General features: G+C 48.9%; 1 protein-coding gene across 1 annotated transcript in view; it reads left to right on the top strand.

Annotated features, from left to right (window-relative positions):
* rnf13 (ring finger protein 13) overlaps positions 1-15,835 on the top strand; it is a 28,119-nt gene that overhangs the window by 8,583 nt on the left and 3,701 nt on the right. The window contains exons 4-8 of the mRNA XM_067230139.1: positions 1,692-1,817; positions 10,241-10,328; positions 11,422-11,512; positions 12,388-12,493; positions 12,733-12,826. Coding sequence (XP_067086240.1) covers positions 1,692-1,817; positions 10,241-10,328; positions 11,422-11,512; positions 12,388-12,493; positions 12,733-12,826 — 505 coding nt within the window. The remainder of the gene's footprint in view (positions 1-1,691; positions 1,818-10,240; positions 10,329-11,421; positions 11,513-12,387; positions 12,494-12,732; positions 12,827-15,835) is intronic.

The raw sequence follows: 15,835 nt of genomic DNA, 5'->3' as shown, positions 1-15,835 counted from the left end.
TGGTTTTATATCATGACTAAGCCATAAACAGACTACATAGTGACGTACAGACTTGAATAAAGTAAGACTACCAGATAATCCCCCCCCCCCCACCTTTCATTGAGCAACGAAGAAATCAGTCTACCCCACCCAAGTAGGTGAGCATGATGCAGTTACTCAATCACCCAGTCACACTGACTCTCTTGGAAACGCTTGTCACCATGCTGAAGTGTTACAAGAGATTCTCCTACCGAAATTGCAAAGCTTCCTCCGAAGCACACAGTGGAAATGGGTGACCTCTGACCTGGATTGGTGATCTCCCGAGATGAGCCGTCTGTTTCGCTAACCGTGTTGGGTAACTGATGATCCACAATGTGGTGGGTGGGGGGGGGGGGGGGGAAACGATGGTGTTTGATTCGAAAAGGAATTCGGACGAGGCTCTGCTCCACATCTTCATGCAGCCATGGGGAAGTGGGGAATTGCTGCCCTTTGAGGCTGGCCAACAGGGGGAGCTGTTGGAGTTTCTTTTGAGGCCGGGTGAAATGTGAGGCAGTGGCACAGTGATGTCATTGGCTAGCAGGCTCTCCCAAAATGCAGCTGAGGAGATTCCAGGGAGGATTCGAGTTTGGAAAAGGCTCATCGCATGATGTTGCTGAATTCGATACTGCCGAAGTAGCCCACCCCCACCCCATACTGTAGACAGCGAATGATGAGGGAAAACAAGCCTTTCGACGAGGTAGACAGTTTTTTGGGGTGGAAAGTGACGGGTTTGTGGTTTTACTCGGTATGTGAAGTGTTACGTATGGGTCAACTAAGGTCAGGCAGAGGGAGGGGGGGGGGGGGGGGGTGACATCAGATGACATCAACTACCAGAGAAAGGTGTTTCATCGCTGTTTGAAACACCGTCACACACACACACCATGTATCCCATCTCTGGGAGACACACCCTACTCCCCGCAGTGAGTGTGTGTGTGTGTGTGTGCGCAGCCGCATGTGTCAGTCTCCAAATCGCTGACTGTCTGGGTAGGCTGGGGCTTTGCTAGCTAGCCGTCTGGCAGAGTTGCTGCGGGGCGGTTAGAGTGACATGAACTCATCACATCACAGCTGACTGTAACTGCACAGTCACACTGCGACTCCTCCTGCCCATCCACCAGCCTGCCTCACACACATGCGCACCCACACACACACTGTTAATACAAGGTGATGAAGAGATATGCACGTAAATATGGATATAGAACAATGCTAGATGGTGACCTACGATACTAAAAGCAATAGTTCCAAGTTTTCTTTCCTTCTTTCTTTCTTTCCTTCTTTCTTTTTTTGCTTGTCGCTCCATTTTCTGCACATTCATCCAGCAAAACCAAGGGAAAGAAAGATAGAACTGGTAAAGAGGATCTGGGGTTATTGGAGAGAGAGGCTATGAGAAATTCATCATCTTGTACACAAACCCCCTCCCCTTCCTCCATCTCGTGAGACTCCAGACCAGCGGAAGATTAGCTTGTCATACCCCGAGGCAACGTTGTCAATATTTGATCTCCTGTTTATTTCAGTTTGTTTCATCTTTTAGATTAGAATCTAATCCCCATTCCGGGTTATCAGGAATAGTCTCCAACAGCGTTCATATCATTAATAATTTTACCTATAAATGCAGTGGCCAGTCAGGGGCCCCCCCGCGTCTGACGCTTCCGCTCTGTGACATCACACCTCCGCAGGGCTTCCTGGTTGGCGCGCGGCCCGAGAACGCCTGCGAGCCCATCGACCCTCCGCCCCTGCGGGACAACCTGACGGGCGCCTTCATCGTGCTCATCAAGCGCTTCGACTGCAACTTTGATGTCAAGGTACGCAGCACGCTCAGCTTCCCTCTGGAAGCAAGGCTGGAAAGCACCTTTCACTCATTTGTCGGTCAGTAAAAAAAGAAATACAATAAAAAAATACACACACACTAAAACTTTTATCTAGGTAGCCTAACTAGAACGGCATTATTCTTTTCTCCCTACCTTGAGGTAATATCTGATCCAGAATAATTTGATAGGTGTAAACAGATACATTTGACTTGGTTGTTAGCTACTTGTGACAGATCAGTCATAAAGAAATCTGACCCGTGGTCAGTTCCAGGGCCTCTACCTGTCCCTCACCACCATGATCCAGTCTCTCTACACAGAGTACAATGACCTTGGGCTTTAAGCACTGATCTGGAATCAGTGTACTATTTTTGCTTCCTAATGACCAAGGAGGAGGAATAAAAACAGGAAAGACTGATCTTGGATCAGCCTTGTTAGATGAGACATTCAGGAAGTGCCTGGACTTCCTTGGTTTGCACTCTGGCAGTCTCCCTCCCTCCCTCCCTCAGCTTATCCCCTGCTTTCCTCTCTGCTGACTGGTCCATTAGCCGGTGCAGTGGACTCAGCCTTTTGACCTCAAAGCATCCAACCTTTCTAGGTGTTAAAATAAATAAGGATTACACAGACTAATCTATAAAGATGACATTGAAAGCTACGCTGAAGCTCGAATCGTAAGGAGGGAGATTCAAAACAAAAGTTTTTGCCGAAAACATGAACATTAAAGTGAAGAACGAGTTAGTCTTTCTTAACAGTCAAATGTGTTTCGGTTCCCACCCAAAAATAAAGCTTCCATAGTCAAAAGGAACAGAACAGCCTCAGGATGACTGTACATGGCTGCTCTCTCTGTACTGAGTGGAGTGTTTATTCAAACGTGTGTTTGTCTGGGTCATGCGTTAGGTGTGCGTGCGTGCGTGCGTGCGTGTGGCAGGCGGCGCCTGAATTGTCGGCCAAGTTGTGCGTTTCCTTCGACGTCCCAGTGGCCGTGGAGAGAACACTCGATCTGCATCATCACTCAACCCGACAGCGAAGCCATCCGCGTGCCGCACGGAGGTGGGGAGGGGAGAGGGACGGGGTGGAAGCGAGGAGTTGGGGGCGTGGAGGAGGTCTGGGGAAGGGGGGGGGTCGAACCAGGAGGGCGATGCGATGGTGTAAGGCTGGAGCAGGATTGAGGGGGGAAGTGGTTTTTTGAAGTCTGTTTGGTTGTGAATGACTTATACAAGATTTCAAGTTTATAACATCCAAATACAGTCCTTATGTAGAAGTAAAAAGACCTGGGGGAGAAAGAGGAGAGAAGAAAAGGAGGTAAAAATGGCCGAAAGGATTGTGTCGGAAAAAAATTGAGGAAAATGAGGAGGTGCCAGATGGATGTTAAGACATAATAGATTGATTGTGAGAGGAGATAGAAGGAATATGGAGATTCAGAGAGGGGGAGAAAGACTGGTTAGCATTCAGTCTTTGGCTGTGGTGTGCATGACTCTCTCCCCCTCTCTTCCCTGGCCTGCCAATGCCTTATAAGGCCTTTCTGCATCACACACTCACTCACAGACGAGGTGTTTCCTTGGCAGGAGTGAAACCGGATGCCCTTCCTCTCCCCCGCCTCATTTTACCGTGCCGGTCCGAGTCCGACATGCCGATTTGCTGATCCGGGACCAGCACTTCCTGTACCTCATTCCTTAGCTCAGCCGCATTGCCCTGACCTCAAACTGATCTTAGAACGTATCTTAGAAACGATATAAACGTCCCCCGGTCTCACTTCAACACGATGGAGTCGAATCAGGAACGGTTATCCCAGCTGCACGCAGGCTGACATGTTCAGCCCCTGAAACCATCGAATGAACGGACCCCAACACACGTCCAAAACAAACCGCTCCTCTAAAACAAAATGTGTTTTGTTTTGCCCCCCCCCCCCCACCCCCGAAAAATTAATAAGCTGTGTTTGTGTGCCATAACGCAGTCTTGCTGTAGGAACACCATGTCCAAATGTAAACGGTTCTGTTGGACGGAACATAGTGTGCTGGAGACTTGAGGCGGCTGTGGCCGGTCTCTGTGCGGAGCGGACGGCCGTGTTACGTAACGGCCCGGGGAAGGGTCCGTCCGCCGTTGGACCCGGTCCAGTGTCCATTAAAAGAGGGCGGCGGGGGGGGGGTCGTACTGTAAGGGGTCTGGGCCTTGAAACCGGATCTTGAGTGTGAGGAGCTGTGTGTGTGTGTTACATGGTCTGTGTGTGTTACATGGTCTGTGTGTGTGTGTGTGTGTTAGAAGATTGCTGTCAGTCCCCAGGCCTCTAGACTTATGATTGAGCACTTATAAATCTCCTCAATGGGGGAGATGGAGGATGAGAGGGGGGGGGGGGGGGGGGGGGGGGGGGGGGGTTCGGGAAAGAAGATCTACACACACACACCAATTCTCACTCTAGTCCCTTGCTCCAGAACTTCTTCCAGACTTTAACATTAAAGGATCTCCAGTATTAGAGAATTGAAAGAGAAATAGGGCTCCATTTGGGCTCCAAACCGGCAGCCAAGGGATACAAATAAATGAAACGATGGAGATTCTTCCCCCGGCATATCTGTGGAGCTAGCATCATGCTAACTGGCAGCATGTGATCGAAAACATAACCGGGCATTGTTTTAACTTAACCCCAGACATAATGGGAGATAAAGCATGTGCTCTCACACTTGTTGAGTGAAGGGTGTGTGAAAACGCACGTGTGTGTGCGTTAAGTGGGAGTCGGTCGCGGGTATTTTTCAGGATGGGGCGGTAAGGGGAAGGGGAGCAGGGATCAAGAGAGGAGGCTTTTGGCGTTAATGGGTAGACGTGTGTGTGTGTGCGCGCAGTGTGCACGCGCATATACTTGTGTGTGTGGGTGTGTGTGTGCGTGTGCCTGCAGTGGGAAGGGGATTCCAGCTCCATTTAGAACAGCCGTCTCTCTAGAGATTTGGCGGGGGTGAGGGAGGGGAGGGAGAAGGTTAGCACTTCCTGCATGCTGAGCCTGTGACATGGAGGTTGAGGGAGTGGGGGGGAGGGCAAAGGGGGGGGAGGGGAGGGGATGGGGGGCCTCGTTGGTGACCCGTACGACCCCAGCTGTGGGGGAAAGGGGGACGGGACAGGAAACCCAACACGGCCCCTCACCCCCCCCTTCCTTTCCATGTAAAAAAAAAAGGGGGGGGGGGAGGCTAGCCCTATACCTCCTCAAATGGTGCACCGAAGGCATTAGGGGAGAGAGAACAAGCCAGCAAATCGACACTCTTCCTGCGCCGCACACACACAGTCGCTCCATACATTCACACGCTGACACAATAATGGTGTTATATAACACGTGCTGAAACTCGCAGCACAGCTCCCTCGTTGGTTTCAGCGCCACACAACAACCCAGGCGTGTTCGCCCTCAAATCACCATGGACATGATGGGGTCTCTCTGTCCTCCACCGCTCTCGAGAGACACTCTCTGAGTCTGTCTCTCTGTCTCTCTCTCTCTCTCTCTCTGAGTCTGTCTCTCTCTCTTTCTGAGTCTCTATCTCTCCACGTCTGCCTGTCTCTCCCCCTTCTTTCTCCATCCAACCTTCATTTGTCTGTCTCCTTCGCGCACGTCTTCCACTCTGAGGGGTGGGAATCGACAAAACGAAGGGAGGACGTTTGTGACCATAAAACGTCAAAAGACAACGTTTCACGTTAAGACCAGCTCTCTGTCTCCTTTCTCAACACGCTTCTTTCCAGGGTACTTCTGCTCTGCCATTGAAGTGCCACACCTCTTTAAGTGCCACTGAAGAGCCAGCCTCTCTTATGACTATATCTATGTGTGTGTGTGTACAAGGAATTGGCTTATCTCCTGTCGTTATGTCTCCGTGTACTGTTGTGGTACTAAACACCCCTGGCTGCCTGTTACCTTGGCTGGCCTGAATGACATGGCGGCCTTGTGATCTCATCTCCAGGGAGCGGCGAACACACACACACACACATACACCGAACACACTATCACATACACTATAACCCGCAACTCTCCCTCTTTTAGCACTCACACACCCACATAGCAAACAGACGATAGACACACAAATGTGCACGCACACACACACACACACACACAGGCTGCTGTACCAGTGCAATGCAGCTGTGCAGTATTATCAGTTGCAGGCCCCTCCTTGCAGTTTCAATAGCTCCTATCTAATCAGGAGTCTGAACCTTGAAACCAAGCCTCACTCTGCAGCAGATTCCTCTGAAAAGCTAAAGAGGGAGGAGGGAGGGAGGGAGGTGGTGAGGAGGGGTTGAACGAATTGGCAGTGCAGGGAGGCTGTTGGAGAGATGCAGGAAGAGAGAGGGGGGGTGACACACAGTGTCATAGACTTATGGAAGTTAAAAAGGGGGAGGGGGATAGGAGAAAAGGGAGACGGGGGGGGGGGGGGGGTAAGGCAAAGATCAAGGAGCGCAAGTCCAGATCAGGGCAGAGAGGAACAGATTGGGAGCTGCTGTATAAACAGCGAGGAAGACGAAGGGAGAAGAACAACGTCTGGCCAAGAGGGAGACTGGGAAGTCGAGCCCGTAGATTTCTGCAGAGTTGGCAGGCAGCGCGGACACACACACACACACACAACCACACACACACTGATGAAACTGCTGTGATTACTGATGCTATCTGTCTCCATCATCAACACCAAGGCTGCAAATCCCACTGTTAGGGTAGAGGGTTCTGTGTGTGTGTGTGTGTGTGTGTGTTTGTGCGCCAGTGTAACGCCCTTTTCAGTAAACAAATCTTATATAAATTCCATAACTTTGTCTTTCGTTCTCAGGCAGGCAAAGAATGTCAGTGAACCCTGACTACTTTTTGCAGCACTAGGGCATGTAAAGGGTTAATAGTGGTACTAGTCTTATGTTCAGGTGGAACAGTTTAAAAATGGGTGGTCATCCATGAGCAACGGGAGAGAGGTCTGATAAGGCTTCTGGCCACACTCGCCCCGTCCTCCTTCGATCTCTTTGTCCTTGTACTGGAAGACCGCAGCACGTCACTTTGCAACCTTTTCTGGTGGACACACATCCTGGTTGGGGAAGTGAGGCAAAAACACAGAGAACGTACCGTTCGGTTTGTTTGTCGACGCCACTAACACCACGCTCTCTGCGACGGCGGCGAACTCGCACCTTTGTTACTTTTCGCCCTACCTGATGTGGCGCGCACACATTCGTGGAAGTACGCAGGTGCTTATTTGAAAGGTTTTCTGTCGCAGCTCGTTGTGTCGCTGCCACATGTGAGCGCCAGAGCCTGTGCCCGCCTCGAGCACGCCCCGGGCTATGCAGCGTCGCGCCCAGCTTAAGAGGCCCCTATCGCCACATCGCTCCACTCAGTTACATCCTTTTGAACCAACCCTGTGCTTCAAGAGAATACGGACGAATCCACGAGGGGTTCGCCGCTTTCGCCCGTAGACTCGACGAAAGTTTATGAGGTTTTGAAGTTCAAAGAGCGCTTGTGAACGCACGCCATTGAAGGAGGGTGGTTTTGATTCGGCTGTCTCTACGGGTTGATGCCGGGGGAGTAGCGCAAGTCGTTAAACTGTGGCGAAGGATGTTGTTGTCGCGATGGGTCGTGGTCGTCTTGTGCCTTCGGGCAGGATGTTGAAGAGCATTTTGGCAGTCCCTTTCTGATCCTGTGTATTGATTTCATATCGTGAGGGTTCATGGCTCTCATGGCTCCTTTCCCCTCTGTCCTCTCTCCCTCTCTCTCCCCTCCTCCCTCCTCCCTATCCTGCAGTCACAGGAATGCTCTGAATGTCCTTATCTCTGCCTAAACAAACCTTCTGTGAAGCACCAGAGGTTGAATTCCTCTCAGATTCCTGCCAGACCACATGCTGGCATCAGAAAGGCGAGGGCCAAAATAGCATCCAAGCTTTAAAACCCTTCTAAGAACAACAAAATCCCAAACCCTGTCTTAACGCCGAGATAGCGCGGGGTGAAAACGTATCAATATCTCCATATTTAGCTGTGGATAAGGCCCGAGAAACCCTTTCAACGAAAACACACACATTTCCTTCTACAACGAAGATGTCTGGGACCTAGGAATAGTCTTGGAAGTGATTCATAATGACCTCATCAATGGTTCACCAGCTTGTCAGTTCTGCAGCTTTCAGTAATGCCAGTTCTGCCCCTATGTTGCCCAAATGCTGGCCCATATCCCTCCCAGCACCTCCCCACAGTGGGAATGAAGGGGGAAGGGAGCGCGAGACTCACATTGGCCCCGTTAGGCTGCCTTTGGGTCATTGTGACCCACCTTTTGCACCACGACGGTGGGTCACAAAGACCCAAAGGCACAACAAGGGTTAACCAGAATCATCTGCTACCAGGTTCCTCCGTCTCTCCTCAAAGGAAGCCTCACATACATGGACACACACACAGACAACTGTGACCAGCATACAGCCGTGTGCAGACACAAAGCATATTTTTGTGCGTCTGTGCCCCTCGCTCACACTGTAGCCATTGATAAACAACCACACAATACACCCTCACAGGCGAACGCATGGCCCAATGGAGCCTCGCCGCGGGCACAAACTCTCACAGACTGTGCCGTGCAGACAACGACTGGCATTAAACATGCTCATGAAAATCCAGAACTGATGCAACCTTCACAGTCTGGAGCCCCACCTTCCCCCTGCCAGAAACACACTTCCTACCCAGAAACACACGCTTGTTCTCTCACTCCTGTGCTATTGATTCGCTAGCATCTGCACAGAGCAGGCTAGCGCTCGCTTAGCTGCAGAGCTAACAAGCTAGCGCTAGCCCCCCGTGGGGGTTGCACACAACACCAGGCAACCACTGAGAACCACCGGAGAGACACCCATCCATTATTTATACGGACACACAACGTTTCGCCTCTACAGCAGTCTGACGAGGAGAAAGTGATTTCTCACCCCTATTCTTTACATGGTACGCTCTCTTGCGCGACAGTCTCACTTTCGCCTTGTCGCTGGGGTCGAGTTTAAAATACTCCACCGGAATAACGCATCTACAGTAAATCATTCATAAAGCAGCTCCCCAGTCTTTGGAAAATCATACTCTTTGGGTTAAATTTAGAATGTGTCAAATGATCTTTGAACATGATTCAACCCCTTAGCTTTTGCAGTTGTGTATACCTGCTTATGGTTGCTTAAGTTGAGGTTAAACATATGCTTAATATTATTTGATTGTGTCATTATTTTTTACTTATTATTAAATTCACACAGGAACTGAGAATCTTTAATCAATAATTTGATTTGAAAAATCTTCCGACTTAAATGCCTGGCAGAGAGTAGCAGCTGCACCAGGTCTGCACTGCACACATCAGACTTCAAACACACACACACACAGACTGATAGATCTGAGACTGTACCATGTCTTTTTCTGGAACAAAATCTCATGGGGGTGGGGGGGGGTGGTTTTTGCAGTCTTTGATGCAACCATTTGTGGGGAAAAAGCTGTGTGTGTGTGAATGACACACCACAGGAGGTATGTCTGTACTTTCCCACTCTGTCTGTGACAGTCTTCTACATTTTGGCTGTCTTCTTGGTATGAGGAAAGGAAGTAACTAACCAACCAACACATACCCTGACACACTGAACAGGTGAGCTGAACTTAACCGTAAGAGGTTGCCAGCCAGGTCAGGTTCCACATGTGCCCTGAGGTAAAAGCCTAGAAATGTGTTGAGAACATCAGAGAGATGTTGTTCTTTGTTTGCCCTGTCCAACTCAATGATAATATGTAAATAAGGGTGTATATATGTTATTACTTTGGTTATTGGGTTCATTTGCATTTTATTTCGACTCTCTTTTTTAATATCACTACTTTATAAACTGTGTGTAACATACAGTATGCTGTAGATTTCTAGTTTTCAACACAAATGAATTTTTATGAATTCGTTCTGGAATGAATTCATTCTTGTTCTCATTTCTAGATGGTATAACTAATTCATATGCATGCGTTTGACCCATATGGGCCATGCAAAATGCATGGTGATGGAAGGATATGGCTGTGCGGCGTTTACCCACCCCCTTCTCGGAGGTTGCGTCGGTCACACTGGAGCACAATGGCCCCCATGAGTCTTTGCAGCGCAGCACATGAGGGCTGGATGATGCTCGGTGCAAAACCGGACACGATGACGTTGATGTGATGGAATTGGTTCAGTAAACCTTGCTCACATTCAGAGTAAGCTGCCTGGAGGGTCTTGGGCCGGCTTACTGAGGTGACACAGTTTTGACACTGCCGGTGTCCCAGGTTCAGTTCTAGTTTGGTCTCCTTGCTGGTGGTCGGGATAGGCTTCAGAAGCATGGTTTGGAGGTTGTGTTTGCTGGCCTGTGGGATGTTGAATCCAGTATTATGGGATAATGGGCTGGGGGGTTCAATTGAAGCTGCATATGAACCAAACAATCAAGCAACCAACACAACACTACGGTTTTGTCTCCCCCCAGGTCCTAAATGCACAGAAGGCCGGCTACAAGGCCGCCATTGTTCACAATGTGGACTCTGATGACTTAATCAGCATGGGATCCAATGATCGTAAGTTCCCCCTCTCTCTTCCCCTCTCCGCATAAACACACACAAACACACAGCACACGGTCGTCTGCTCATGTGTTTATTCCTCCGGGAGACAGTGCAGCTTTGATAACACCAAGACCAGGCCAGGAGCCCCAGGAATAGCTCGAGAGATCTGAAGTCTCTCTCTCGTACTGTTGCCGTGGTTGTGGAGGAATGCTGCAGCCTCCAATGTCTTGGGATGGCCCAAACAAGATCCAACCCACCGAAGGATTTTGACTGCCCACGCTTATCCTGGCATAACCTACCCTTGTTTATATCGCTTTCGATGAGATATGAATATCTGAGCTGTTGATTTCCACCGCCCCATTGCACATTTCGGAAAATGTCAGTAAGTAATTAAAGGCTTATGAATTAAACAGAAAGTTCTTCATTCTGTTGATCCACGGAACAGTGGACCCCAGTCCAAATCCACAGCCCGTTGTCAACCATCCCAGCGGTGTCTGCACCGGTTGTTCTGTTGGCCCGGCAACGACTAAAATGGCCAAAGATATGGGCTAGAAATATGCATGAGCAGAGTCATGAGGCATCCGCCTCGGGCTAGCAAACAAGAAACTCACTGCAAGTGAACGTAGCTAAACGGCCTTAGCTTACACGTACTTCTGACTGGAGTGTAATACTGGTCAAATGTTTGTCCCATGCCAGTTAACTGTTTTATATATGTACAAAAACACATGTTTTAACCCTTGTGTTATCTTCGGGTCATTCTGACCCATCAGTCATTGTGACCCACTGTCGTATTGCGACAACTTTACCACATACAAAAACAAAGTGAAGCATTTTCTTTTAACCGTTGGGCTGTCTCAGACCACCCACATTGCAAAGGTTGAAAGAAAATAATTTTTATTTGTTTTTGTATTGGGTAAAATTGGGTAAACACAACGATGGTTCGTTATGAACCTTTGGGTCATGTGACCCGAAGGCAGCACGAGGGTTAAACATATTTAGTTTGTTGTTGTTGTTGTGTCTTCTACTAGCTCCAAGTGTAATGTTCTGTTTGAGGCATTGATCTGCTAAGTCTGTATTCGTAACTGTTAGCATCTCTTTTTTCTTTTAGTGGACGTTTTGAAGCAGATAGACATTCCATCTGTGTTTGTGAGTGAGGAGACTGCCGTCTCTCTGAAAGAGGACTACATATACGACAAGGGGTGAGTCTGAGACAGAAATCTAATTTCCACGTCTATCAACATCAAGGCTAATTTGAGCCCAGAGCAGAGGCACTTTGAATTCAAGACTGTCCAAGAATGCTGTCTCTATGAATCTGTCAGCATAATGTAGATTACATAGGACCTTTTATATTACGACTTTCAATCAGGAAACGTCGACAAAGGGCTGATTAACCACTCTTGTTAACCAGCTGTGACAGTCTGTTTGCAGTCCAAGCCTCTTCTACATTATTATATCACAATGGCTGCAATTAACATGGTGCCATAACCAAAGGGAAAGGATTCATTTATTAATGTGTCATCACTACCCTAGTACTCTGCTGAAGTGATAAACTGGGAATTAGTTTATCAGTCCCTCCAAAATAGCCTAAAGCAGGCCTTGCTTTTTTTTCTTTTCTTTTTTTTTACATTTCTTTTCTTCATCTTTAACATCCTTTTTTCATCGGGGTTTGTATCTCTTTCATCCAGACATTGCACATTATCTGTGCATGTCCCGAGTGCCACATCACTGTGAACGGAATTAGCCCCTGTGTATCTGTGCAATGACGTGATGACAGGGGAGTGTAGCAAATGGGTGTTATCGGCCCGTAACCCCTCACTTACCAGTGTGAAATATCGTTAAGCAGACGAACGAGCCATTACGTGACAGCCCCTTCGTGTGATGTGCACTGGACAAATTGGAAACGAGTCACCTCCCGTTGCAGGCTAGCGTCGACAAGCTAGCCTGCCTATCTATGCCCCCGAAGTTCCCGCGTGTAGGTCGACGTTATCCGGAAGGCCCCCGATGGCCACCGACTAACGTTTTGCCGTCTCTCTCTCTCTCTCTCGCCGTCTCCCCGATGCTCGCGCTCGGGCAGGGGTCACGTGGTCCTCATGCCAGACTTCAGCCTGCCGCTGGAGTACTACCTGATCCCCTTCCTCATCATCGTGGGGATCTGCCTCATCCTCATCGTCGTGTTCATGGTAGGTCGCCTTCGCCCGCCCGTTGTGTGAACTGCCCCGTGGAACTCTGACCTCATCGAGGGTGGAGGTCGTAACGATGGCGTGGGTAGCACTGCCTCGGGCAGAGCGTTGTGAGGTGTTCCTCTCCTTAAGATCAAACAAGTGTTTCTAGTTACTTGGACAGGGGGGGGGGGGGGGGCGTGATTGTTGGGGTTCGTAAGCTACCGGCTGTTGTTGTTGACTGTTCCCTTTCCTCTCAGATCACCAAGTTTGTCCAGGATCGACATCGGGCCCGTAGGAGCCGCCTGCGCAAGGACCAGCTGAAGAAACTCCCCATTCACAAGTACAAGAAAGGTACACAGCCATGGCTGCATGAACTCCAGGTCTCTGCTAATTGAAGCCGGAGTCTGCTCAATTTGTGTGTTTGGGTTTCGAAGATATTCTTGTTCCAGCTCCAGTTTTATGGGATCTTGCTCATTTTCTTTCTGGGCTGACGTGGTTGCTTGAAAGCGAGAGCGGAGTATCTGACAACAAGCAGATGTGTCACAAAGAATCTAAAAATAGGGTTTGTCAAACGGTTTGTTTGCCTGCCTCAGTTTGCATCAACCAGATCGAAGAGGTTAGGATCGTAAAGGCCTTCACTTTTACATTTATTGCGACTGGTTATCTGGTCGTCTTCCTCCTTTATCTACGCAACCTTTATCCTCTGCTTCGGGGAAATGGGAATGTTCCAGAACAGAAGATACACACAATCTGTCAACCGTGACCTTGGGGGAAATGAACTCTTACTTTAGCGCTCCCCTACGATGCCCCTGTGTCATATGACCTGCCCAGGAGTGTGATTTTATGAACGCTCTATGAAACCTCTCCCAGGGAGCACTGGGCCTATGACTTAATCGGATTAATATGGGCCCAATTTCTTCACAAAGGCCTTTGCCCATATAAAAGCTCCTCTCTGTTGAGACGAGACACATGGCTGAGTGTATGGAATGCCACGGCATTACGATCTCTGACCGACTGGATATGTGAAATGTCTCCTCTTTCTAGCGAGGTTTACCTCGAAACGTCTTCTGTTTTCACTTTTAAGCTTCCAGTTTCATTTAGAAAGTTCTGGACATCAGAATACTTACATTTGGTGTGTGTCTCCCCCCCCCCCTCCCTCTTTCTCAACACAAAGGTAATTTTAAAGCATCGTTTTGCAATGCAAATGATGTTTTTTGCCCTTCCACATGAGTCCTGAGTAGCACTGGATTGTTGGCAATTTTCACTTAAAGCTGTGCAGTGTTGCCTGGAGTTTGAGAGGCCCCTGCAGGTTTGGGGTGGGAAGCCCCAGATCAGAATCGGCTGTGCAGGGAACACAGAGGGTGCATTTGGCTGCATCTGGGTGGTGCATACTAAGTGAGCCCCTCACAGAGCTGGTAATTGGAGGTTTCTAACAGAGACCCCTACTCTTTGGCTGGCTGGTAGATGGACATGCTTTGTAGAGACTGCGACAACACACACACACACACACACATTTGGACTGCAGTTTCTGGCATGGGCTGTGTTCGTCACAGTCAAATCACAATTTTTTGCCGGCTGTGGGTTCACCTGTTGTTGGGATGATGGAGAGAGGAGTTTATAAGTAGGTGGCTTCCTCTTTGGCCACGTGCCACTGTGTTTGACATTGCTGGCATTTATGTTGTTTGACTCTGAAGAGACCATACCATGTGTGTCATTGACTTTGTCTTAAAAGGTTTGCAGGTAAAACGAAGTGAAGACAAAGCTTCTCTTTCCCAGAACCACATTTCTTCCAGGTTGTTCACCTGTGTTTCTATTGGCCGATAATGCACGACGGAATTCCGGCATGCCAACGTAAGCCATGTTGGCAGTTTCCAGAAGGCCATATTATCATGTCTACCAACCCAGTTTGGCGCCATGTCAAAATGGAAGGTGAACGCTGGCATTGGTGTTCCTGGACAGATTGGAATCTCTGACTTCTACTAATCGCTGGCCAAGCCCACACCAGACTAACCTATCTGTTTGTCGCCCTGCATGGAAGCGATGACAACCTGGAATCGTGGAGTGGCCTGTAAATCACTCTGCGGACCCCTGGCATTCATTGTTTACAATGTGCCGACGTGAACGCCCTGCCTTTTATCCCCCTTCATAATCTCACGTGTTGGAGCAGGGGGTATTTTTAGCTGTCTGTAGCATCGCTGTGTGCGGTGGCACATACACACACGCGCACACATTTGCACAGCCGAGTGCTTCTCAGACAGGTCTGCCGCTGGAGCGTCTTCCATGACCTCACTCTTCCACTCTCGTCCTGAGGTTTTTGGGCAGAGTGCCCGACAGCCGTACCCAGGGGGTCACTGTGTGCGGTTCACAGTGGGAGCGATGCCTGGCCATTTGCTTCCTCAGCTCAGACTGACACAGTCTCCCAGGTTTCGAACTGTATCATACCGTTAGTGAGACTTTTCAGATGTTTTTTTTTTATCCTGTGAATGTTGTAGCTTGCAGTGTTTTGCTGCATTGTTGTCTGTGTTATCCGTTTGCTCACTAACGTTACTGAGGCGCATGCACTATCGTTAGTAGAGCATCACCAGTATCAGTTCACGCCGTGCTGTTAAGACAGAAAGCACTCATGTTAATGATTCAACTTCCGCTCTCACAAGTACCAGTGGGTCATGGACAATTGGAAGTAACATCTGCTGTTGCCGTATCTGTAGCCATGGGCAATATATGTCTCATCTTCGTGTTATGCTAATACTATAACGTGTCAGCCCTATCGCGCTGGTTGCAATGCTAATGCTAATCCCAAGCGCGCTATTGTCCACAAACGCAATTATACCCCTGCAAGTGTGAATAAGCAGGCATTAGTTTGGAGCGTCGCAGGCGCTGCTTTCAGGGCGATGAGATGCTAGCTGATTAGCAACCTTTGTCCTGCTCTATTGGCTCTGAGCCGTGCTGATGCGAGTGCTGGCGCAAACAACACTGCTATCACACAGCGCGAGGAATTTGGCAGTGGACAGAGAAGGTGGGCGTGGGATGATGTCAGACTTGCATGTCAGACTTGCATGAGTCTGCAGACAAGTACATACAAGAGCACAAAGGGATCTCTTCTGAATAGGCAACAACAATTGTCGGTGAAGAGCACAATGCAAGCGTAATTAGCGTACAATACCAGTCTGAACTGCATGTAATGCAAGAAGACCGTATATTTGATATTGTTAGGTAATACTGGCCTGTCTAATATCACAGCCTGTATTGACAAGAACTGCTTTACATTGACATGCAGAAATGTTATCCTGAATTGCATCAGCCAGTTAGCAAGCTAATCTAACAGGCTATTTCTATGTGCACCTTCTCATATTGGGAGCC

The sequence above is a fragment of the Osmerus mordax genome, chromosome 26 (assembly GCF_038355195.1).
Source record: "Osmerus mordax isolate fOsmMor3 chromosome 26, fOsmMor3.pri, whole genome shotgun sequence".
Lineage (NCBI taxonomy): Eukaryota > Metazoa > Chordata > Actinopteri > Osmeriformes > Osmeridae > Osmerus > Osmerus mordax.
This window is presented reverse-complemented; position numbering and strand designations above follow the sequence as displayed.